The sequence below is a fragment of the Macrobrachium nipponense genome, chromosome 40, assembly GCF_015104395.2.
Source record: "Macrobrachium nipponense isolate FS-2020 chromosome 40, ASM1510439v2, whole genome shotgun sequence".
NCBI lineage: Eukaryota > Metazoa > Arthropoda > Malacostraca > Decapoda > Palaemonidae > Macrobrachium > Macrobrachium nipponense.
Window position 1 is genome coordinate 31,177,241 of NC_061101.1, and position 26,999 is coordinate 31,204,239.

A 26,999-nucleotide genomic window follows, 5' to 3' on the forward strand; every position below is an offset into this window, starting at 1 on the left:
ACCAAACATCGAACAGACCTTCTTTCTCTGGTTTTTACCCCCTCTCCCAGATATTATGATAACTAATGTTTTCAATTTTCCTTTAATTGTTACATTTTAGTGTTAGAATAGTTTGATCTTCATAATCCAATGTACCTAACTCGTCTATATATGAGTTTCTACCTGTTCTGGTTCTACTTTACTTCCTACAAATATTTATCACACCTTCTCCACAGCGATCTGTTTGGTCTAACCTTCACTAGCTTTCATGGCGATAATGTTGTCACGCAACATCGTTTTCCTTACTCTATTCTATTTTCTGCAGGCCATATACGTGTTTTACTTATTGACTCTTTGCACTTCTTTTATTCTTCCCTACATTTCTACGTTGGTGAAGCTAGTCAGACCTGGCGCAGTTTTGAGTACCAAAGCGTCATTGATGAGCATTCAGTTACTTTTCCAACAGGAAACGAGGACTTCTCTCGTTCACTTGGCAACTATGCTTACCGTAACTGTGCGTACAGTTTCTCTTTTGGAAAGTTCTTGATACATCGAATGTAACGTCTGCTAACCTGGAAAGGGTCCTGGTATGATAGTAGTCGTAACCAGGAGATTGTAAGTTGAGCGCGAGAGATAAAAAAGTTTTTAAATTTGTTCGCACGTACCTATATATTATTATTATGATCGATTATTGTATGGCATTGCTAATAATTTGTATTTGTTTTTAATTACATTATGACAAATTTAACTTATATTCCCCCCACCTAGGAATTTTAGACTGTGATGTTTCGATTACAGTCCATCTGTTTTTGTTTTTTTTAAGCAAACTTCTAAGGTTGAGAAGACACTGCGTTCCCAAGTCAACACTCTTTACTTTCATGGGAAAGACAAAGCCCGCCACAATCACGAATTTTATAGAAATTTCAATCATTATTAAAACAGATGGTCAGAAATCGGAAACAATATTTTCATTCCATCGCTGTACAGAAATTAATGAAGAACTCTGAAATTCTTGGGAGGTCTCTTGTCATCAGCAGGAGGTTGGCAGCGACCGATGCCACAGCTAGATGGGACGCTTGGGACTTCCGGCTGGTCCTCATCTACAATAAGCTCTTCCTGAGGCCCAGGTTCCTTCTCAAAAGTGTCTTCGTCTAGGTCGTCTCCGCTTGTGTCGTGGGAGGGTGAAGGAGATGGACCTATGTCTGATGGACTAGCCTCGACACCGCTCTGGTAATTTGGACAAGAAGTAATTTCATAAATCAAAGTTTAACAAGCATAACATTTAACAGTAGCATATACAGTGACACTGATAATAGCAAAATACTAATGACGGTTCATTGGAACCGAATTATGGGTGCCCGCACGTAAGGGGCAACGGGGCGTCATTTATAAGCCTCCCCCGAAACCCTAAAAAAAAGGTATCCTTATTATATTGTATAGTATTTACATGCAATATATAACTGCGTTATTTTTTTCAAGAAATGTTTTATTTCAGTTGAGCAGTTATGGAATTGAAAAAAAAGTCAATGTAACTGCATTTTTTTTCTTTTTTCTTTATCGCATATCTTGCTTCACTTAAATTATTGGCATTGCAATTCTACTGCATAATATAGATATCATATATGATATATATATATATATATATACATATATATATATATATAATCTATCTATATAGTGTGTGTTTTTTTCACCCCCTTGGAAAATATGCTGCTGGCGCTCATGAGTCGAATGTAAGAAATACATACCAGCTGATTCGTTCAGAGAGAAAAGGCTAGATGTTCTGGTCTTGAGTGAGACATTTGTGAAAAGGAAGAGTTTGTGTTAGCAACTATGGGGAGGAAAAAAAAAATTAAATCTATCATAGTTTAACCAGACCCCTGAGCTGATTAACAGCTCTCCTACGGCTGGCCAGAAGGATTGGATATTTTGACGTGGCTAGGAACCAATTGGTTACTTAGCAACGGGACCTCCAGCCTACTGTGGTATCCGAACCACATCGAGAAATGAATTTCTATCACAAGAAACAAATTCCACTGATTCCTTGTTGGCAGAGCGGGGAATCGAACCCGGACCCTGAGATCGGTAGTCGAGCACATGTTACCGACTCGTCCAGAGAGGAACTGCTTTGGGGAGGACTAATGCCGATTATATGTCTGGGGTGGCTGAAAGGTTTAGAACTTTAGAGGTAGGAAAAGTATCAGTAATACTCTGGGAACGGACAAAAGAGCACTATCGTGCTAATTTGAAGTTTGATTTGGGGTAAAATTAAGCGTGGTAAGAGGAAAGGTCAGACGAGTGACCATTTATGGGCAAATATTGATTGAAAGGATTGAGAAGAAAGTGTATTCCCAAGAGCAACTTGATTTAAACTGTACTGGGTTTGGAGAGCCGAAAAGGCTAGTTGTGCCATGTGATTTAAATGCAAAGGTAAACGTAGAGAGATGGGGCTGTGGGCAGATATGAGCAGTACCTGAATTATGAATAAGAATAAAAAGAGGAGTCATCAGGAAGTGCTTGTGGTTTTAGGGGTTTATGAGTGGGATGAGGTTAATAAAAATTAAAAAAACAGTGTGAAGTTTGATGAGGAAATAAGAACTTTAGTGAAGCTTTAAAGAGAGATTATTTGAGGCGTAACTGTAAGACAGATGGAACATCTGTGGAAAGGAATATAGGGCGTCAAGAGGAAGGTGAAAAAAAGGAAATTCGGGGAGATAGGCAGTGTGTGGCCACAATGTACAGAGCAACCTATCAACATATTTCTATCATTTTTTACTTTTCGACATACAGACAGTCATGTTATAGGCATGCATATATATAAAGAAGTTGTGATATCACAACTTTTTTCCGACCAGATAAGCCTCTCGGTGTCTTTAAAATAATCAATGGGAATGGGCAACATCAATACGAAAGCCATAGTATGAATACTTTAATTGACTTGAATGAATGGTTATTGCTAAGGGCATGAATTACTACAATTCTTCAGCTCAGTGATATCGAGAGTGCTGTATTTGCTGAAATTTCTGACAACGATTGATCTATCAGAGAAAAAGCACCTGCGGTACAAGCGAAAACGGCCCCTGAAACTGAACTCAGGGATATATAGATGAAATAAAGTCTAACGCCGATTAACATTCAATATTTGCTACACTTCCACGATGAAGACTTGAACATTCTATGCATCAGTTCGCAATATAAATTCTCTCTCTCTCTCTCTCTCTCTCTCTCTCTCTCTCTCTCTCTCTCTCTCTCTCTTCTCTATATATATATATATATTATATATATATATATATATATATATATATATATATATATATATATATATATATATAATAATTTCGGGTCAAGTCTTGCATTTGAGTTCATGCTAAATATTTTATATATATTATTAGAACCCTTGAAGTTGTAATTATATACGGAAATTATATATATATATATATATATATATATATATATATATATATATATTATATATGAAGTTATACGAAAGCCAAGCTCTCACAAAAATCATATGTATACTCATATCCGAGAATATAAATTGCTTCTTATTTTAAAATAAGGTAATTTACTTCTTCATGCCAATTTTTTGCAGTATTAAATCTAGAGGTAGTAAATATCAAGATGTAATACTAGATAATATTTTCTATCCTAGCTAGACTAAATCAAGTTGAATTTATACCACATTATCGATCGGATAAGATACAGAAGCGGAAAATCTATTTGGCATTGAAATGTCATATTAATGTATACTACCAAGATGAGAAAAAAATAAAGGAACTGCTCACTGCACTATTATGCACACGTATCAAAACATGAAAAAACAGTAATCCCTTACAGCGTACAACTTGCTATCAGGCTATTAAATGATTATGATAACGGCGCCAGCAATCAGTAGTTTCCTTTCAAGTCTACAAATCTCCATGAATATATTCTTTCAATAATTTCCAGAGACTAGTATCAGAGTAGAATAACCATGATATTGGTTATAACATTTTCTAGTCCACTAGACACCCGTATGTTGTGACCATGAAACGAATTATTCGTATACTGACTAGAACCGTAATTCCACCAAAGTCTATATATACACATAGACTACTCTAGATGTTAAAGTGATGCTCTTTTGTTCTTCTAAATGAGTTTTAGTTGGGAAGTTCTCTTCAGCAAAAATAATTACTCCAAACGAAAACGTATGAGGAATACGAAGGTGATCTCTACAATATATACAATATAGTTTTTATTTTTTATTAGAAATCTGGTCAAGGGAAACTAAACAGAATTATAATCAAAGCACAAAAAATAATAACTGAAAATAAAGCTCGGATGAATCTCAGCCATATTCTCGAACAGATTCTTAGCCGAAAAAACAAATCTTTAAGAAGTTACAGGAGATACAAATGCTCCTGCAGTCGCGTACAATCCTAAGATGTAGTAGGGCTACTGAGAAGTTAAAAGACGAGAACATTGCTCTTGCATATAGGATTCCATTGCTTCACCTATTTAGGTCTATGTTCTGCAATTAAGTTCAAAATTTGAATTCGATTAGGACTAGTCGACTTTAAACTCCTTTCATTGAATATATTTGTCGCGAATTTTTAAGGCTTTTAAACAATTCTTTTAATCCAGATGTTATGGGAAGGAAGCCTAACCTTGAAGAGGAAAAAAATCTTAAAACAGGAGGGTGAAGATTGAATAAGTACGATCTTCTCCAATTATTTTATTACAAAACTAGTTTCTAATGGATTTAAATAATCTAAGGGAAGTTGATGCATCACAACTTAATTGAATATTGACATAAAACATTGATGAACATGCGCTCGCACGCGGCATTAAGAATTGATACTCCGAATACATTTGAGAAAACCAGGATATTCGTCAAAATGGTTTCCATTGGACATCATTAATAATTCGTTATCTATAACCGGATAGTTAAAGAACACTTACATAAAACTTTCTACACGACTAACCAACGGATGGCAAACTTATATATATAGAGTATATGCAGCGCTGCACCCAGCCACATGGCGTACAAGTTTCACAAACACCGACCTGGTTACTCACGCGCACACACGCAGGTGCCTACCTTACTTGCTCCGCAACTCTGGTACAGAGGCGTAACACATAGTACTACATGGGACAATTTTTTCAGTTTACTTCCTGCTCAATACAGATCAAGATACTATCTACAGTTGTCACTTCTAACAATGTAGCTAAACATAACTCTTTACTTCGTTGGGCATTAATTCACAGTACCTACGAAAAAAAAACAGTATATCAATAGTCTACCGTCTTTTCTGTTTAACCCGTGAAAATTTGGTCGCAAACAATATGGCCAGTATTATTCGCGACAATATCCGTAAGCATTAATGACTAGTAGCAACGCAGAGTGACAATGTGTAAATTTGATCTGAAACAGTAATTCCTAAGGTAATACATCACAAGACCATCTTGAGTTTTGGTCGCATGTTGGCATTATCAAAGCGGCAATGTTTAAAATCAACGTCAACAACAAATAAAAGAATGACCTAACTATCATGGAGTTATCAGTTTCTCCACCATAATTACTAACCAACATATCAACTTGCCCTCAATTTTTCCTCATGAGGTCCGTTATCAATGACGGTGTTAGAAACATAAAGGACACTCCTAGGTTAAGTCAGTAATTAAGATTAACAATAATTCATATCTGCTAAGTACTTCGCTTTTCCAGTCATTTTTGTCTTGGATAATGGGATGTAAACCGCCATTGTTTATTTCTAACGAAAAAGATACTTAAAGATTTAATAAAGAAGGCATTCTGAAAATAATAATTGGTATGCCTTCAAAATGACTAAGGCGAACTGAAAAAATATTCATTTGTTTCTATTCTCAAAATCGTCTTTTTAGGCTATAAGTAGGTACTTAGGTCAGGTGCCAGTTTTCGTCAAATCAAAAGTGATACGAAATGGTAATAAATCTCATAGAACCAAATATAGAAAACTTCTTCAAAGAGACAATCAAAATGACTTGCAATATATTTGTTTTTTTTTAGTAAAAGGGGGTCTGAAGGGGAGGGAGGCGGGGAGGCGGGGCGGGGGGGGGGGGGGGAGCGATGTTTGAGAACAACCACCTCTAAAGACGCCACAGGCATTATTTGAGCATTCCGACGTGGCCCTCAAAACCTTTTATCTGGTCATAAACGGAGTTTTACAAATTGAATTATATTGCACTGCAATAACACCGTGGAGACTTTGACAACAATGAACTACAAGACAGAATACGTTCGCTGATTTTCTTCTATGAATGATGAAAATATTCGGAAAATTGTCGATGAATATGTGACAGCATCATCACGGTTTCTTGTCAAGAGAAGCAGAATAGAAGAAAATAGTATGGTGATAAAATGGAAACTGAAAGCAAGAGAAAAAAGTAAAAAAATGCGCTGAAAATAGATCTATCTTTCGGTGGCCTCGGTATAATGCTGACTGAACCGCGGCCTATGAAACTTTAACCATGGCCCGGTGGTGGCCTGTCCTATACAGTTGCCAGACGCACGATTGTGGCTAACTTGAAGTTTAAATAGAATTAAAAAGTAGTGAGGCTAGAGGGCTGCAAGTTGGTATGTTTGATGACTGGGGGTTGGTTGATCAACATATACCAATTGGCTGCCCTCTAGTCTCAGTAGTTTTTAAAATCTGAGGGCTGACGGACACGCAAAGCCATCTCAATAGCTTCTTTTACAGAAAACTCACAATCAAGCCGAAAGATATGTAAATATCTGTTGTTCATGTAGTAAAAGTCAGGGGTCCAATTAATTTTTAATCACTTTCAGAGAGAAAAGGATCCGTACACATTTTCATTCATTTTAAATGCCGCATATGTTTACAATCTGTAGCTGAGGATCAGGAGGAAAAAAAAAAGTCGTAGCCCCTAGGAGGAGGGTATGGTTAGTGAGCTCGTAAACTTCTTAGGTGACCATTTTTCTTTTGGCCTTCAATCAAAGATCGTCGACTATGGTTCTTACCGTTTCCTTTTTATTGCAGGAAATAATTTTATATAATTTGTACGTCTAGAGAGTGACCAAACAACATGGAAAAATGATGCAGAGAGAAATTATATGTAACATTGCCGTAGGAAATTGTTTATTACAGAGTACTCCATTGGAAGTTCCTACAGAACGCGTACATTTTCTCGAGTAAATGTTCGTATTCTTATAACAATGAAAACTAATAAAATTATAGAACAGGTTACAGGGCTCGAATCTCTAGTTACAACTAGAATTGACGACAGTAGAATGACCGGTCACCCGTGTTTCTCGAGACAATTATCCAATATCTATAATCTATTTGGTGTTTGTATATTGGTGTCAAAAGCTTCTAAATCACTGATAGGAAGAGCCCCTAACACGTACTTGACACTGATAAGACTGCTGATAATACTACTCTGATTCAACAATCGGTGGTGAGAAAAGTGATGACAAGGGAAGAATGATGGATGGCTCTACAATGGGAGTGGAGGAGAATGGGACGAGAAAGAATGACTCCAAAACAGACGAAGGAATGTGACGAGAGAGAGAGAGAGAGAGAGAGAGAGCGACTCCACAACAAGTGGGAATGCAAAGACAGAGAGTGAGGATGACATAATAATAGGTGTTGATATAATAATGTAATTAAAGAGAGAAAGAAAGATTCCACGATATTTGGGAATGCAGCGAGAAACAAAGGGAATGTGATGTGTGTGTGTGTGTATGAGAGAGAGAGAGAGTGTGGCTCCACAACAGGGGCGGAAATATTCTGAGGAAGAGTGAGAATGGCTATACAAAAGGACTGGGAATGCAATGATAAGCGAAAATGAGTATACGAATGTGATGAGAAAGAGAGAGGTACAATTAATAGGTGTGGACAGGACAGAGAGAGAGAGTGTGTGTTTCAGGTACCATAGTGTGTGTGTGTGTGTGTGTGTAATTACCTCATGTTTAGAACTCTATCGGCCTTGTAACGAATATAAGAGTAGATGAATGTTATGACACTTTGGGGGGAACAAGTTCGGATGAAATGTCCGAAAGGTTTGTGTTCACAAGAAGCATTTCATCACCACTTACTTTTATTAAGCCGGCCCTTCGAGAAAGTGATTGATTAACAAGCTTCATAAAGCATCGAGATAAAAAACATTTATCAATATTGGTATCGGACATGAATAAAAATATTGGTGTTATCTGATGAAGTCATACTACAACTATAATTCAGTGTGAAAATGCACGATGATATGGCTCTTTAGAACTGGGCAAGATAATTTTCCTCTTACTATAATCTCTCTCTCTCTCTCTCTCTCTCTCTCTCTCTCTCTCTCTCTCTGTTACGACGGCAGTAACGCGTTTTCTGCAACACCAGTTTTCCGATCACCAAAGTTAAGCAATCTGGGTCTAGTCAATACTTGGATGGGTGATTGGTGATCACCAACATAAAAAAAATATGTTAGCTCATGTCCCCTTATATCTAACTCAAACTGACCATGGTATCCATTCCCTGGACTCTAACTGGTAACTGGGCGGATCGCACTACCGACCTTTCAAACGCGAGCCAAGCGCTTTTTTTTTATAACTGTGCTATGAGCCCAATCTTGAAGATAAAAAGGATGTAACCGAAATAAGGGTAATATGTATTTATTCTCTAGGCAACGATACATCACAAATTGCGATCTGCATTTCTGTTATTCTTAATTGCTTACTGAGCTTGTTACTTTGTCCCGCGTTCCTTCATAGACCTGAAGGCATGTATGGCTGTAGAAGAAGAACACCGTATACATGTTAGACGCTAGGGATCACTATCGTACAAACCACCTTGCTACACGCGAAGTTCCCAGCCTCACGCGCTAAAAAAATATGACCTGTATTTTCAATAGCACTGCATGCTGGCTGCAAATTAGAAATGATGCCACATCCTAAAATCTTCCACTTTAATAGGTATATGAGTATAGGAATGCTGAAACATAGCCAGATATAGGACACCATGTTCTACCCTTGCATACGTTGCCTTAATAAACACCTGTACATTATTATTATTATTATTATTATTATTATTTTATTATTATTATTATTAGTGTGCATAGACAGTAATTAAACCAAGATCACTTGAGAAATATCAATAACATATCTGATAGAATTAATAAGTAATAAGTGAATGAGAAGAAATAAATAAAATATCATCTACAATGAATACATAAAGGATTGAAAACAAATATAAAGGATTGAAAACAAAGCGTGCAAGCAAGTCTATCTTCAAGTAAGGAACTTTATAACAGGAAGACCTGTAAAGCGATTGTCCTCGGCGGCTACAACAATACCTAAGTTCTGACAACATTGGTAACATGGTTAATCTTCGGAACATGGCAACCCCATATGAAACCTTATGCCACTGATGCCATAAAGAGCTACAGTAGATTCACATCAACCGTGCATTTGATGTCTAGGTCCATCCCTTACGACGCTCCTGATTGGCTGTTGATAAGCCAATCACAGGGCTGGAAACTCTCAGTCTCTCGAAAGAGTTCACATGGGCAGGATGTGTGTTCCACCTTTCCTGAGGTATATGTTTGAAAGACGTATCCCTCAGGAGAGGAGGAACACACATCTTGCCCATGTGAACTCTCGAGAGAGACTGAGAGTTACCAGCCCTGTGATTGGCTTAGCAACAGCCAATCAAGAGCGTCGTAAGGGACGGGCCTTGACATCAGATGCACGGTTAATGTGAATCTACTATTGCCACGAAAACCACAACTGGAAAGCAGGGGACAAAGAGAAAAATTATCCCAGTAAAATTTCTTTCAATAAATTATTCCTTCAGTATTGAATGATTAATGATGACTGACCAGCAAGAAACCCTGAGATCCATCCCATGGATGGGGAGTAAGCCTACATACTACTTTGTTATTGTTGTTCTTGTTGGGGGTGGGAAAGTTCTATGAAAGAGCCTAAAAAGGTTTGAGAGAGGTGTTTCATGTTGAGTTAAAGATATAGGAATTTTGGGTTAGGGTACTTATGATGTATCTTTAAAAAAAAATGTAACAAAAATAAATAATGTGCATCTTAAACTGTACAAAAAAATTATATCTAATAAAATATAACATTTTAGTTTTCGTTGTTGAAACAAGGCTCTACTTGACCATAGATTTTAGCACATTTTAATTTATTTGGTGTACTGAAGTTAGGCTATGTTTCTGTTCGATTATTTTGTGCTTTTACTTATAACAGAGTATATGAACGAGTTTAATTTGTGTACTTTTTATTTGATCCTTGTTAGTATGAGTAGTACTAAGTATGAATATTAATAACGAAGACCACTTCACGTTAAGTTAGGAATATACTGTTTACAACCTATGCGCGAGGGGAAAATCTTGCACGTGTACCGAGTAGCTTGAGGTCCCAAGCCTTGTTTGCTTAATCTAAAAAGACTTAAGTTACTTGGTGCTTAATCGAATGTAACGGATCATAGTCAGCGCAGGGAGGAATTTTGGATTATCAAACTAATCTTTAAAAACTTGCTGAAAACCTCAAGATCAGTACCTTCTAGTGGTATTCTCTTCAAGGACAGAAGCATTTGGTCAAAAAGAGCAGAGAGAGAGAGAGAGAGAGACTTCTTTTAATGTCCCTGCTTATCTGTGAATGGGCTGTTAATGTCATTAGAGGTTCATCCTTTACTAGCAGTAGTCAAGCTTCTTTTTCCCACAGAGTTTTTCATTTTTAAATTCAAATCCTAGATAAGTTTATGATGCTTACATGCATCTTAAGCGCAACATCAGGATGCGAACTTAAAATTAAAGCTGCCAGAAAAGGATAAACCTCTAATGACGTTAACAACACATTCACAAGTAAGCAGGGACATTGAAACAAGTCTCTCTCTCTCTCTCTCTCTCTCTCTCTCTCTCTCTCTCTCTCTCTCTCTCTCTCTCTCTCTCTCTCTACCAATAATGGAGACTAGGTGCTGGTTCTTAAATCCGATTAATAACAACGAACATTATCAGCTAATCAAAATTCAAGATAGCAACATATTATCACAACGGATCTCAACAGCTCACCAACTTGTTTTCAAGTGGCCCCTCGCACCTCTCCCCCTCTCGTACCACCCAAGATGCCACTAAAAAATTTTATGACCTCGTTCAGTTTATGACACCTGAACAGATTATACGAACTTTTTAAAAATGACAAGAGTGATGAGCGGAGAGCTGGGATAATATGAAATTAAGTAGCAACTGGGTTGCGCGGAGTATATTATTTTGAACAAGTCATGTGGCTGAATAAAAAAAAAAAAAAAAAAAAAAAAAAAAACTACGCTATCCAATAAAAGGGTTCGCAATCCGCAAAGGTCTCAAAGTTTGCCGATTTCCCAGAAGCAGTTCTTATCAGAATGGATTACAGTTAAGAATGATAAAACCTGTCATTTCAAATAAAAAGTATTGTAACAGGACGAGAACAGAAAAGCTGTGAAAACTTGGAGATACTGAAGAAGAAATGAAGGACGCTTCTATTCAGTTATGGTGAAAAAAGTTATCAGAAAAAACTATAAGTCACACCTCACAAATAAATTTAAGTAGGGTTTTCATAGTCGATGACGAAAAGCCTCAGCAATTTGCATTTGATTTGACAGGTATGTTGTGTTTGCTCATGCATGCAGTATGATTTTAATTTTTAAATTATTTGTTTATGTCACCGGGCGTCGCGTCCAAAATGGTCACCAACCCAATCAAGATTTTAAGTTCTATGTTATGTTATATATATATATATATATATATATATATATATATATATATATATATATATATATATATATAATATACGTTCTGTTTTCGCCCGAATTTAGGGAGAGCTGTTTAACTCGCGTTTGAGTTTTGATAAATGGGAATATCAAAGGATTCAAGGTCCCCGTAGGGTAGTGCCTTCAGTGCACCTCATGCGGTGCAGTGTAGGCATTACTGTAACCCCTTTCGTTTCTTTTAATGTACATCTTTTCATATTGTCTTTCTTCCACCTTACTTTCAACCCTCTCCTGACTATTATTTCATAGAGCAACTGCTTTGAGGTTTTCCTCCTGTTACACCTTTCAAAACTTTTACTGTCAATTTCCGTTTCAGCGCTGAATGCCCTCACAGGTCCCCGTGCTTGGCCTTTGTCCTAAATTCTATATTCAACTCAGCTCAGAGGATTCAAGGTCTACCTCCCAGAGAGAGAGAGAGAGAGAGAGATTCTAACAGTCAAAGAAGACTAACGTTAAAAGCAACTTGTAATCTGGACAAGACACAAGGTTCATGCGGGTGGAAGAAATGTAACAAACAAGGTAATCCTCAGTAGCATAAAAACGCAAAATGACTTCATTCTTTGTGAAGAGAACTGATTGTACATAAAGCTATTAACATATACATAAATAAATATGCACACACATATATATAATACATATACATGTCATAAATACTAAGCAGAGAGTTCAGTGGTCAAGGTCACTGTCTATTGTAGTTTCTCAACCAGGCGGCAACGGTTCGAATCCTGCTGGTGACGAAGAAGTACTACTTATCAGTTTATAATTCCCTTTGAGTGTAAGTTATTCCTAAGGTCAAGTAAGCTAGATACTGAATGATGTTCGTGGCTAAATATTTGTGAAGACAAAAAAAAAAAAAAAAAAAAAAAAAAAAAAAAAAAAAAAAAATCACGTGCGCGCACGTGTACAAGTATAAGCGACAAAAATAATATACATACATATATATATATATATATATATATATATATATATATATATATATGTATGTATACATATATGTACACATATATATGCATATTTTTGTCACTTATACACGTGGGTGACACGTGGCTTCGTATATCACTATATATATATATATATATATATATATATATATATATATATATATATATATATATATATATATATATATATATATATACGAAAATGACACAAATAGTATTTAAAAAAAGTTGATAAATTGTTCCCTACCTGTCCTTCCGCTTTCCTCCACTTCGCACGTCGATTCTGAAACCAGGTCTTCACCTGTACCAAAAAATTGAACGAATTAATCAAATGGCAAAAATGAAAATGATAAGGAAGTAACATTGTGCATTCAAACATCCACAAACACAAACACACACACACGCACACACACACACACACAAAGAAAGGGATTACAGGAATACAGGTATAACCAGGTATAAGATATTCAAGTAACAAAATTCATGGTCGTTTTACACAAGCAAGACCAAGCCAGGGCCAATTATTTAATAATCCATTTATCTTGATAACGGTCGCTGATACGAGCTCTCTCATGGGTAGCAACTTGTAATTAGGTTGCTATCTCGAAGCGACAAAGGTTTTACTATAAGGCAAATGGTCCTTTTTACTTTGAACTTAAGTACGTAACTAGGATTTTCTTAAGACCTGGGATACACCTGCTATTTAATCTTACCGAGAGATGGACTGAGAGGAAGCTGAAATAGGTCTTTATATAGGATTTTAGAGGTGGAATTATGCAGTGCCAACGAGGATGACATAGGAGGAGATTCTCAGGAAAATAAAATTCGGAAGTAATAACAGAAAAAGAACAAAACTGAATTCGTCACAGCACAAGATATTCCAATAAAACAAACAACGCAATAAGAGTAAAAGGACATCAGTAGTATTTTTCAATAAGAGATCAAGAGCGAGAGATAAGAGGCAATAGAGGCCTATGTGATCAACGAAACGATAGATAGGGTCACATGTCTCAGGAACAGCAATGAATTAAAGTAAATAAAGTATAAAAGAAAAGGTAGGACAGAACAGGCAACTCAAAGCAAAACAAGACACACACACAATGATTGCCAAGCCCTATTCGAGATGGTAGGCTACTCCAGTTTTGTGCCGCGCATTATTCAACTAAGTTGGTTTGTGATTATATCAGCCCATCATTTTGTTTACATAAGCTCTCCTGTATTTAACATGTTCAAGTAAGCTCGATTGTCTAAACTTTTTCCAGAATTTGATGAGTTCAACGTAAATAGGCTACATTTATTCAAATAATTTAAACACCAATAAACATATAAACAGTACACACACACACACACACACACACACATATATATATATATATATATATATATATATATATATATATATATATATATATATAATATATTTAAAAAATCACAGTAGATGCACGTAACTTCCTTAAATAAGCGAATACCACAGGAAAATGATAGGCAGAAATCCAAGACGAAAGCACTTGGAATTTCTTTCTGCCTATCATTTTCCTGTGGTATTCGCTTATATATATATATATATATATATATATATATATATATATATATATACATATATATATATATATATATATATATATATATATATATATTACATACCCTGGCACTATCAATTGCTTCTTTATCTGACTAGTACTATTTTAGTGGTCAAGCTAGTCCATAGAACTAGGGCATTTTGTATCACGCCTTAACAGCTTCCACTAACTTCAAACCTACAACCTATATTCCTTATGAAAACCATTCGGTATTGAACACAAAACCTGATTCTTGCCTAAAATTGGTAGAACAAAAGTTATGCAATAAAGTTCACCAACCTTTGAAGCTAGAAGAGCCATTTATTTAATCATAAAAATGTAGTACTGTCAGAGCCATAATGACAAAGATGGCATTAAAAACTATTTATATCTCAATAGAAAAAAAATCTATGCCTATTATATGTTTTTAATTAAATAAAATGTAATCAAATATTGTCTTAAGTGTTACATAATTTCTGTGGTTTAAATGCATAAAAGGGTAATTGTTCAGCGTTTGGAGCCGCAGAAGTGTCTAGAAAGAGTCGGAGGTTGGCGACTCCTAAACCGATGTAATCTCTTTAAAACTAAGGAGCTTCGGGAGAAGCTTGAAAGAACGGCTTCTTCATGACTCAAAATACTGTATCTAGAGGCTGGTAGCACAACGACCCAACTAACTCAAGGTCCTACTGACCCAAGACAAGTTAAAATGCCCTCGTCAACACTAACCTGCCTCTCTTGCAGACTGAGTTCCCTGGCTATCGTCTTCCTCTGAGGAGGCGTGATGTACTTGTGGATATGAAACCATTCTTCGAGGCGTCTCGTCTGGTCTCCTGTAAACCGAACTTGGCCGCCTCTCCTGCGGGATCTGTTCACGACATGGTATGGAAGGCCTACACTGCTCGCTACGTGGGGCAAGGCTGGGAGAAGGGATAAAGAGGGTTCGTAATCAAATGCAGTACTACTAAACATCTTCAGAGTATAAGAGTCCCGAGGAATTTTTTTTTTCTATTTTTTTCATTCTCTTTTAGCACAAAGAATAGTTTCTATGAAATATAGTACGTATGTTCTCCAAATTCAACTTAACCAAACCATGAAACAGAATGAGGAGCAGTTATATTGAAAAGAATGTTTTAAAATGTCTTAAAGGACAAACATTCAAGTGACTGATACAATATTTATGGTGTTCGTGACCACACATTTATGACGTCTACATTAAGTATTAAATCTAACAAAAACGACAAACAAGCCCAATTTTACTATCAAAAGTTTCATCTCTCTTTTCGTTATAAAGATGCCTATAAAAAAATCAGTGTGATTCCTAGAAGTCATTGATTTCCATATGAGAAATCCTTGGTTATTAACGAAATTATTTCATAGCCTTTGTATTAGTGCGCTTCAAACTGGACAACTAGTAAAAGTATTTTCTACATATGTTTGTACCCAAAATCTTTTGTAATTGTGGCTTGTATTTAAAGAATATTCTTTATGATTAAAGTATAATTCCATAATACATCCAGCAAGGGAATACTTACTTTCGATGACGTCACGCTGGCCGTTAAGAAAACTACAATTCAAATTAAACTAAATGACACACCGAGAATGATACAATATTTTGAACCAGGTGGATTTCTTGTTTCCATTAGCTTCCAAAAGACAGCACTGTCGTGCGGTTTGATAATTTTTTTTCTTTTATCAAGCAGTATGATCACCAATTTGATCTCACATAGCTGGCTTATGTACGGTTGTGAGATTATACGTGAATTCATGTGTGTGATGCTTATACCTACATACGCCGTATGATGCTTGCAGGTTTGTGTATGATATACTAGTGAAAATAGATGAAGTAGGCCATTCATTACTAAATTCCATAGGTGTGGCCCAAAGGTTTCGTTTTTAGAACTTAGTCTGCATCCTACAACTTTGATTTTAGCGACAGAATAAACGGAAAATGTTGAAGACTGAAAACTTTTCTTTCAAGGATTTGTGTGTCTATTAAAACTGGCGTCACTTCTTTCAAGGATTTATTCCCAATGTTTGACAAGCGTAGTTTAAGGAAAACTTCAATTACTTAAAATATTTCTACTTTCCAATATTATATATATATATATATATATATATATATAGTATATATATATATATATATATATGTATATATATATAATACTCAACGGTCAATGGAATGTGACCAACACTGTCACGGAACTAAAGTTACTTTAATATGTCGTTCTTGTTGGAATGAAGGAAACAGAAACCCAACTGTTGGTTTAATTTGACTTGACCAAAGTAGTCGGGGAGATCTGTAGGCATAGCATTATCGTCATCGGAGTTTCTCTTGATGTCTGCATGAGCAGAGACCCGTCCTAATTCAACTTTTATACCAGCTTCACGTCATAATTCGGTGGATGAAAATTTAATCTGCTAGACAGAGATTTTTGGGACAGTAATTTTGATCGGATTATCGAGCACTTCTTTGTGTAAAATCCATTAGGAACGAATATATATAATCTAACATAACATTTTCACCTTTTTCTTTTTTCCATTTATATGTTTCTTTGGGACTTTGTATTTCCAGCAACCAAGCCCCTTTCCAAACGAGTTTTCGCAAAACATCTTTTATTTTTCCACTAAAACTCTGCATGGAACTCCATATCTGTCTATGTCATCTCTTTCTCTGGCAGTTGTCTTTGCTCTTAAACCACCTAGCACTGCCACCCTTTCATGTTCACAAGCAAGGTGCAGGTTCAAACACTCTTAGAAGGACTCACTACTACTATATATATAGTATATATATATATATATATATATATATATATATATATATTTATATAATATATATATATATATATATATATAATATATAGTATATATAATGCATACATACATACATAGCATTATATAATATAATTATATATTATTGTTATTTGAAAACTATGGGGTTTAGAAGTTTAATTATAAAAAAAATGCAGGCTTTCATTTGAACCGTTACGTTATTTCCCTCTATCTTTTAAAAAATCTGAGAAATCAGTTGGAGTACAAAAGTAAATGCTTATGAGTCAGCTGTCATGATACACCGATTAAAGCTTCAATAGATTCAGCAAAGTGTTTTTTTAACTTATCAGTTAAAATTCATTTTCTTCATTTTCTATTTAATATTTTGAAATTAGAAAATATTTTGAAATTTGAGAATAGAATTTATCTAATGGCAAGTGGAGTGAGTGACTTAATTGAGAAGTCAATAATGTAAGCATATTGCATATATTGCATTTCGGCATGAGCGTTTTCATCCTGCCGTTGAGGCTATTCAACTCATCAGGCATGAAAGTAGTCATCCTGCAGCGGAAACCGTGCAACATGAATCGGTAGAGGTCATGCAACATGAAGCGCTATTAACCCTATCTACATAAATACAAAATAATACAATGAAGACCCAGATCAGTGAGGGATTTTTTGTTATATCAGTGTTATATAGGTTTTATTTTACTTTAAAAAATCTCAGCAGGTAAATATTTTCCAACAACATAATGGAAAGCTATGCGATTTTGAATGAGTTAACTTTTCCATGTATTGTTTTCTCAGTATACATCCATACGACGAACAGGCTGGCATTGCAACCTAAGATATCAAGAAAATCACATGAACTGGGCTTATGCATATCAATGTAAATGAGAAAATAAAACAAATTATCCATGATAACACTCACATACGAATATTACCTTTAATTATTGCAAAATAACGCTAAGAATTTAATAGCACTGAACATAGCCTCTTCAGGATCAAGGTAATTTTCCATCGGTCATAAAATAGAATAAAAATCGTATTCCAGCACATTAACTACATTTTCTTCCAACTATATTCAAAATTCAAAAATATAGTAATCGATTTAGAGTAAAATAGACTTGAATCATCACACATTACGAGAAAAACGCAGTTATTTTTGTACTGAATCCCGTAAAAAAAATCCCTTTTGGGTAGATAAGCCGTTGACGACCTCCCTCCCCTACACCCCTTCTTGCTTGCTGATTGGTCCGTCAGAAACTTGCTTCAATCACAGGCAGATAGGCAGCCCGAATTATGCGTGTTCGAATTGTGCGATTCTCCTTTATGCGGTCGCTAGTTCTCAAAAATTATTTTCTGTATCTGCCGTTCAAATTCTGTGAGACGCGCCGCAAAACGTGTCAAATCTATTGTCTTCTCAAATATTTAAGATGTGGGGGTTTTGCTTGTATCTGAGAGAAGGGGTGGGGGGAATGCTTGGAGGAAAAAATTTATTATTCCGCCAAGGGGGAAAGCGAGAGAAAGATTTCCTGCTCAGCCATTAGCTAAGACGGAAGGCTCTGCCTCACGCATTTGCGACGTCATAGCGCAGTGTGTGTGAATGATCATCGCCATACATTATTCAGATCTGCGGAGTGTATTCTGATCAACAGCATCATGCAGATTTGATAATTTATTTTTTTTCTATTGTTGAAATAGGTTTTGATGAAAATGACTAGTAAAAGTAATCAACAGAGAAGCAGGTGTGTTTGAGAGAGAGAGAGAGAGAGAGAGAGAGAGAGAGAGAGAGAGGAGAGAGAAGTCGTTCAAACTTTACAAGAAACTGCCATTTCATGTTGAATTTTGATTATTTTTTTTTAAGAAACTGGAATTTCAAATAAAATTTTATTTTGAATTTTTGAGAGAGAGAGAATCGTTCCATCTAAACTTTTCAAGAAACTGTCATTTCATATTGAAGAATTTTTATAATTTTTTTAAGAAATTGTAATTTCGTATCAAATTTAGAATTTTCATCACTTCATTTTTTATCGTAGAATAAATTTACATGAAAACGATTAGATAGTGAACGTGACGGACAAATAAACAGACAGGCGCTTGTAACCAGGTTTGTTAGGCCTAACGGGAGAGAAGACACGTATGATCCGCCAGTACCCGAAACGGTTCATAAAGCCTTCCTTCAGCTGAAGAACCCTTCACGGAGGATGAGGTAGAGGAGTTTGAATTTTCTTTGGGAGAGTAAATTCCATCCAAAATCCAAGGTTTTTTTTTTATTTTAAAGGAAATGATTGTATCCTAAATATGCGCCCAATGGCGGCATTGTTTGTGTGGGAGTTTTCGCCATCCTGTGTAATTTAAAACTTTGGCATTGTTTGTGTGGGAGTTTTCGCCATCCTGTGAAATTTAAAACTTTTTCAAGTTATTAAAACCTTTTTAATGTTTTATTTATCCATAAGAACAATTTCATATTAGAAAAAATTACAGTATAGAACAGAGAGAGTATTGAAAATGGGTATAAAAAAAGTTTGACTGGGTAAGTAGCCGTTTGCCTTGGCCCTAATGGAATTATTCCCATAAGGTATGTGTTTCGAAATATGCGAGTTTCCAATTCAGCGAGGTCGTTGATCGACCAAATTCTCGCATAATTGGGGACTGTACTGTATAATAGGCAGTTTTTCTAATGGCAAGACTTCACAGAAAAACCTGTCCATGATACCTCTAGATTCATATTTTAATCGCTGAACACATAATGTGCTTATAGTGCTGAAAACTTCCTAAACATTAGTCGTTTCATTAACTCGCACGAAAGTTTTGTTAATGGCCTTTTGTTAATGCGCTTTTGACATCTGTCCTGCACAAGCTATCTTCCTAGATATCAGTTTTTTTTTTTCGTTACAATGCCCCTTGCTCTACGCGCGCGCGCGCACACACACATACATTTATAATATATATATATATATATATATATTATATATATATATATATATATATATATATGTGTGTGTGTGTGTGTGTTAAATACCTAAGTTTAATACAAGTCACTTTGAAATACACATGAGTGTGAACTAAATACCGATTGTATTTTTTGCAATTTCTCACTTAAATAAAAATTATAAATCATCTAAATAATTAATCTCGGCATCATTCCAGTATACATACCTTACAGTTAAATATTTTTGTTACTTCTAAAACTATTTTTTATTTACCTGCATCGAGCACAAAAGGCAAAGGAACAAAAGGCCCCGTAGCCGCCATTCCTTGAAGCTGAGCGTCTAAATACTGCCTCCACATTAGGCTGTAGACGCTGCTCCCCATATCCAACCCGGGGTAATCGCGCCCCTGACACTTTTCTGGCCTTTGTTCAAATCCATCACTAACAGGATGATTATTTTTGGTTGGATTAAGGCGGCTTTGCCCTAACACAGACTCGTGTTCCTTGAGCAGCGGGTATTCGTGACGGGAGTCGTGCAATGTTCCATTTTGCGGCACTTCATTCGGTCGAACCGGAACTGGTCGTAACACGCTGTGGTTGGTCATTTTTTGTCTAGGAGGCCCCGAATCATCTGGCGGAGACTTTCCCCTCACCGACAGGTTTATGATGGACGTTTCTTCATGATGCTCAGCAGTACTACCTGAACCGTTTTCTACAAATGAGTTCCGAGCATCGTGTCCATTTACCCCATCTTTGCGCTCGGTGGGTTGATCCCTTGTGATCTCCCTTATTTCTACATCACCTCGTACAATGACTTTTGATTGGCTGAGAACTGGAATGATCGAACTAGCTTCCTCGGCAAAGGTCGTCTCTTCAATTTCGGGTGAACGTACAGGTGAAATCGAATGAGTCATGTCCCGGACATCGTTACTCGCCAGGATATGGTCGATGGTGTATCTGGTGACCATTGTGTTTTGATGTTAGTTTGACAAATATTAGATGATCAGTTTCCTCTTTCATTTGAAAAAATCATAACTATAAATCTTCGGTATCGCTGTAGCGGCACTTTTGTATGAAACTTGGTGAGGTGTACCACTGAAATCAGAATGAATTTTCAGAGCTGCAAATCAAAGCTCTCCAGCGAAATCAATCGTCAGCTTATGTTCTACTGCAAGTCGAGGAAGGAGTAGAGCGAGCCACCTTGCCCGATTACCAATAAGCGGAGCACTGGTTGAGGATCTGCAAAGCATTTCCGTCATCGGGTTATGCATCAAGCTTTCGATGCTGAAGGGGTCCACAGCAAGCGATTGCACCCGGTAATACCTATGGATAAATGTGAACAACCAAGTTTCTAAAATTAGCTTTCAGCATAGAAATGGAAAAAAATCTGATGAATTAAACTAACGGTTCGCTTGGCTTTAAACAATATGGCAACTTAGCGGCTGTTATCATTATTTGAAGGGAAGCGATAACACTTCACACATCCATTTATTGTTTATCTCCTAGAAATAGTTTGATCCGGTTGCCGTTGCCAGTGTGCTATTTTTGGCAACTTTTGTGCATCCGGAAAACGGAGACACTGCAAGGCGAGCTTTTGCATTGGGCCGATTATTTTGCAGGTGCAAATGCCAAGGGCGTGGGCAACCTAGCGCCCTTTTTTGGGGGCGAGTTGTTTTACGGGTGTCGAAAGAAACATACAAGCATACATTGAGTCCAGCAAGGCCCTCAGTTAATACATTAACGATATTGGGTATTAATTAAAATTACTGTATTCATTGTATTTTTCTTACCTCGAAAACATGCCATTATGTAAAGTCTACTGCCTCCAGAAACCCAGTTATCTACTTTTCGGATGGCCATGTCCTAAGCTTGAGGCTGCGTAGAATATTGTAAAGCTGTTTAGATAAAATCGATTTCTAATTGTCACCGATTTGTGATAGTTTATTGCAAGGAGGAACAATGAAAAAAAAATAGGTCTCAAAGAATGTAATGTATTGGCACATGAAAAATGCAAACTGCTAAAATTCTGACTTGTAAACTATTGTTGTTGGTATGGGGTTTCAATAAAGCACCAGGTATTATAATCATAATCCTTTTTGATGGAAAAAAATATAACCGTTGTCACTGTTCAAATACTTTTTTCTATAATGAAATTATTTTCCCTTAAACGAATTCCTTCTATAATTTTGTCATCTTTAAGAGAGCAAGATTTTAAGAGCATATGAAGTCATTTCTTTAAATTATCTAGTTCATGGCCGATTTTATGATTTTGATGAATCAGCTTTTGGTGAATCTCCAGAATTGGAGATTTTCTTTCTATTATTGGGTGAAGATTTAGTTAAAACACTTGTCCGAGACATTAGCAATTAAATTTGTGATTTATCGAGTGGTTTCACTGGATTCTGTTCAAAGATCATAAGTCGAATTAGTTTGTCTAATAAATATATATATATATTTTTTTTTGTCCAGTTTACTTTATTTATATTTAATGTGTGGGATGGAATTACTGAACTGGGTTTAATTGTCAGTAAGTTATCATCACTGGATAATGATCACCAGAATATATGTCATCAGATATATGCCACTTAGATATGTTTGCTAAGTAACGGAGCATACAGCGATGTTAGAAAAATAATCGAGTTCATAATTTTCGTTTGAACAACTTAAGTTCTTATCTGCTAGACCAGTCTAAACATTCTCTTTCCGTGCCAAATCTATATAAACTCGCCAAGTAGTAATAATAAATGTGGTGATATATTTATTATATTGCGTATTACAAACGGTATATAGCTATTTAAATTAGTACTTGTCACGGCAGGCTATTGAAGTGAAGGATTTAATAACTAATTTCATATGATTCTACCATGGTTTTCCATCGCAGTTTTCATAGACTGATTGCCTAACTAGTAATTTTGATCTGTTTATCATACCATTCATTTTGGTGGATACATAGACACATGGGGTCATATTCAGATAATAAAGCTTTCCAATTCATCTAAATGGATTCTTGTTTGAATTTTGACAACATACCAATGGAATATATAAGGATTGAAAGCTTAACGCAATGATTTATCATATATTACAACTCATACTTATAAGGATGTTGTATGGGAGAGGTGTTCAGTTAAATATGTATCAATTATTTTCTGATAGAAAATCTAAAAATCTAAACCGACTGAACTTCAGTCAAGAGCCGGCAAGACCATTGAACTCCTTGCTGAAGTTGTTCTTACACTAGCACTACCACGATTTTCAAAATCTTTAAGCTGCTGGCAATTGAAACTGTGAGCAATGTAATTACTTCGTAACTTACATATAGAAAAAAATAAATATTAAAATATATAAAATACTGTCAAGTATAAAATTATTTGAAAGCTTAAAAATTATTAAAATCCACACTGACTTATATAATGACATTCAGGATCCATAGTTCCATGTCCCACTGAACTGGTTCATGGCAGTTTATTCAAACATGTGTTTGCATAAGTATTACTCATATTGTCTCATTTGAGACATATGAATTTGTAACTTGAAGACCAATGGCCAAAAATTATTTTTCTACTGTTAATGCTGGTACTACCAAGCATCATGTGATAGCATTAGGAGATAAGGTGGCATGATAAGATGCCACGGAAAGGGTAAAAAAGTTGCTACTATAGCTCATGCTTTGTACTCAGGTTAGACGAGGGTATCAACATTCATTCATGACAAGGCATAAATTTTAACCCATACCAAAGATGATACTCCAGCAATGAAGATAACTGTCATCAACAAGAAAAAAGACAAGATCTATATAGAAATGGTAAACTCGTCAATGTTTCACAGGAAAACCCATTGCCTATGTTCAATGACCTCAAGCATGTTACTAATGAGAAAATGACAGAATTCAAGGGAAATTCAGGATGGTTTAAGTTGTTTAAGCAGTGACAATCTTCAAAACATCAAATTCCAAGGCATGAATGTGTCAGCCAATGAATAAGCAATGGCTGAATTCCATGTGATATTCAGTTTACACGAGATTGGTCTTTACTAAAAGAAAAGGGAAAACAATTCATTTATATCCAGGGAGCAAATGGTCATGCCAAGCTTCAATATTGCAAGACTATTTGATTTTTATGTTGCAGGCGACTGAAAGCTGCTACTGGTTAATACATGCTCCATAAAATCCTTGAACTCTAAGAATACCCTGAAGGCCTCTCTCTCAGCTGTATGTATGTCAAATCCTGAGCTTGTGTGACATAATTATTGAGTACGTACATATTGGTTCTTCATCCTCATTCACCTTGCTTCCAACACAACCTTTCTTGCAACTGATGGACCAGGAAATCATTGCCATTTTTCAAGTGCTACTACCTTAAGCATACACTTAGGCAGGCTTTAGCTCCAATAGAACTGAATGTCTACTCACTCTGTGACTTTCTGAAGGGTTGCACATCTACAAGGCCACGCTAAATATAAAAAGCCACTTGGAACGAAATTTTGGGCATGGGTATCTATCTGGAAGCTGTGCCTCCATTTCGTTCATGATTTCAAGGGCTTTGAGGTGGTGGTCAGGAACCAAGCCTTTGTGAAGTTAGAGGAGGATTATTTTCTCTCATTATCTGAAGTAACCCTGATGGAACTTCAAGAATAGCAGCATCAAGAAGAGGAGCAGGAACCAGAACCAAACTTGCAATGCTTCACCATTGCAAAATGCAGCAGACCTTTCCACACACACTGAAAAAGGGCTTGAAATTTTTTAGAAGGTGGTGCCCAATGTTCAGTGCTTTGCAAAAATGATGGAGAATGGCACAATGCTTTTGCTCCTTATAAGGTCAGCCTAAGAAGAGAAGGGAAAGTTACTTAAACCTAGAGTCTTAGAATGAATTAATGATGTAAGGCAAGGTGTTTTTACAAAGAAAGTCAGACTTTGGTCAAAAGTTGAGCAGTTAGCTTATCAACTTGATAAGGCTAATGTACACGGCAAACACCCAATTCCTGAAAATTTACAGAAATATGAATTAGGTATGTTTTGTGACAGTAAGCCATTGCTGTTATCAACCAATTGATAAATATAAAACCTCTCAATTTCAGGTTGTGCTTTAGATTTTACAATATGAGAGCCTGATCCAGAGGCTGACAGAGTTCAAAATAAGGAAAATCTGTTACTATACGTATAAAATAGACAAGGATCAGATATACAGTGAACCTCCGTATTCACGTTCTCGGGATTCATGGACTCCCTCATTCGCAGATTTCTCTATGGACCATACCTACCCATTATTCACAGGAAATTTGAGTATTTGTGGCATTTTTCTATGAGAATATCCAAAAATTCTAGTTTTCTGGGCTCAGCTCGTGTCGCTGCGCGAAATTATCCTTTAATCTATTATTTCTAGGGTAAATGTACTAACACATACCAGAGAATAAATAAATAAAGAAAAAGGTCAGTACAACTGACTCGCTCACCCTCCAAGAGGGTGTCGGTATGAAACACTATGGCGAGTGAGACCACTACCACGAGCCGCTTGCCAATAGAAATCTCCCACCTACACAAAATCCCCACAAGAGGAGAGCCGACCCACAGAGTGGGCAGCAACCACTACTCCTCCATCCCATGCTGCCGACTGCTGCGCCTCTGGTGGCCATCCTTTTCAGTTAGCGCACATGTATACACGTGCCCTTTTTTGCTCTGTGTTTTTTGTGCCCTTATTTTTGGATTTACTTTTCATGGAGCGTGCAGCCATCGCAGCAGCTAAGTTAAGATATACTCAATGTTTATGCTATTTGGTTTTTTCCGTCCCTGAGCCAGTATTTGCCGTTTTTTAGGTATAAATACGAACTCTAGGTCGGAAGCATGGGCAGCATGGTTCTGCCTCGTGGCGGGTTCGTTCTTGGTCTCCCATACCCAGAACATTCCTTACTTTAGTACGCTCTATTTTTTAATCATCCTATTTGTTTTTAGGGTACAGTCTACACGGTTTATGTCATGCATGCATGTCTTTTTACCTTACGTAGGCTCCTTCTATCCAGACCCTAGCCACGGCTCTTTAGTATCGGCCCCGGCTAGCTTTGAGTGGGTAGACTTTCTTTCGGATTAGTCGTACACTCCTGGATTTTTTCTCCTACTATTTTGTTTTCTTTCTTTCAATGATTTATTTTTTTTATTTTATATTTATGTTATTTAGTGTAGGCGTCTGGCTTCACCTAGCCTAGGTTATGGCCCATAGGGACCCATGTGCTACCCGCTCTTCAGTTTCGGTTGCTTCCTATAGCATCTCTCTGATCAGCCGGTTGTGTTTTCTAGGCCTTATTGTTTCATTGTTTTGTTGTTACCCCCCGCCCCGTGGTCACTCCGTGATCACGGAGCAGCCAGACGCCTGTCTGATCACGCTCGCTCCGCATACCCGAGCCTGCCTCCCTCTCCCCCCAGGCGGAGGAGTAGAGGGTACGGGACAGACCCAGACTGGACTCGACCTCTCCAGCTTCTCGGTCCGGCCGGATGGCTAAGGGGGGGGGGGGTGGGGACTGGCCTTTCCCCCCTCCGTCGCTACTCCGTCGCTCCGTTGCTAGCGCGAGTCTGTGTGCCCTCTCGCCCTTTCCCACCTTACTGGGGCTCCTTTTCTACCGGAGCTCCGGCATCCAAGTGGAAAGGTGCTAGTCCACCCCGCAGGGTGGACCGAGGCATACAGTTGGTCTCTACTAACCCCTCCGTCGCGCTGAGTCGCGACAGTCGCTCCGCCACGCCATGGACTTAGTCCGGTACGTTCGAATTTTATAGGTTTAAGAATCTGTTATGTTAAACTAGTAAGTTTATCTTAAGCTACCTTAAACCATCCCCCCTCCCTTATCTGCCTCACCGGATCCTCTCCGGGGTTATAGCCTATTCAGGCATTAAGGGAGGGGTTATGCCCAAAATTTTTCCGAGCTCCGGCATGCAACGGAGTTCTTCTGTCCTTTAGCCTGTAAGTGATAGCCTTTAAGATACTCATGTGTCTTTTCACTTACAGACCACCAACTGTGAGGCATCCGGGATGCGCCGCCACACTTC

General features: G+C 36.9%; 1 protein-coding gene across 1 annotated transcript; it reads right to left on the reverse strand.

The window, feature by feature from the left end:
- Positions 1–785: 785 nt before the first annotated feature.
- On the reverse strand, positions 786–21,204 carry LOC135212333 (homeobox protein ceh-24-like). Its single transcript, XM_064245741.1, has 4 exons — positions 20,244–21,204; positions 14,992–15,182; positions 12,954–13,007; positions 786–1,206 (listed from the first exon to the last, which is right to left on the reverse strand). Exons 1-4 carry the CDS (start codon positions 20,935–20,937, stop codon positions 970–972), a joined length of 1,176 nt encoding a protein of 391 aa, XP_064101811.1. The 5' UTR covers positions 20,938–21,204; the 3' UTR covers positions 786–969.
- Positions 21,205–26,999: the final 5,795 nt, after the last annotated feature.

Coding starts and splice junctions, on each gene's coding strand:
- LOC135212333 (XM_064245741.1), bottom strand. CDS start 20,937: ATGGTCACCAGATACACCATCGACCATATCCTGGCGAGTAACGATGTC. Junction 13,008..14,991: donor TCAGTCTGCAAGAGAGGCAG/GTTAGTGTTGAC, acceptor TTTTTGGTACAG/GTGAAGACCTGGTTTCAGAA. Junction 1,207..12,953: donor GGAGGAAAGCGGAAGGACAG/GTAGGGAACAAT, acceptor CCAAATTACCAG/AGCGGTGTCGAGGCTAGTCC.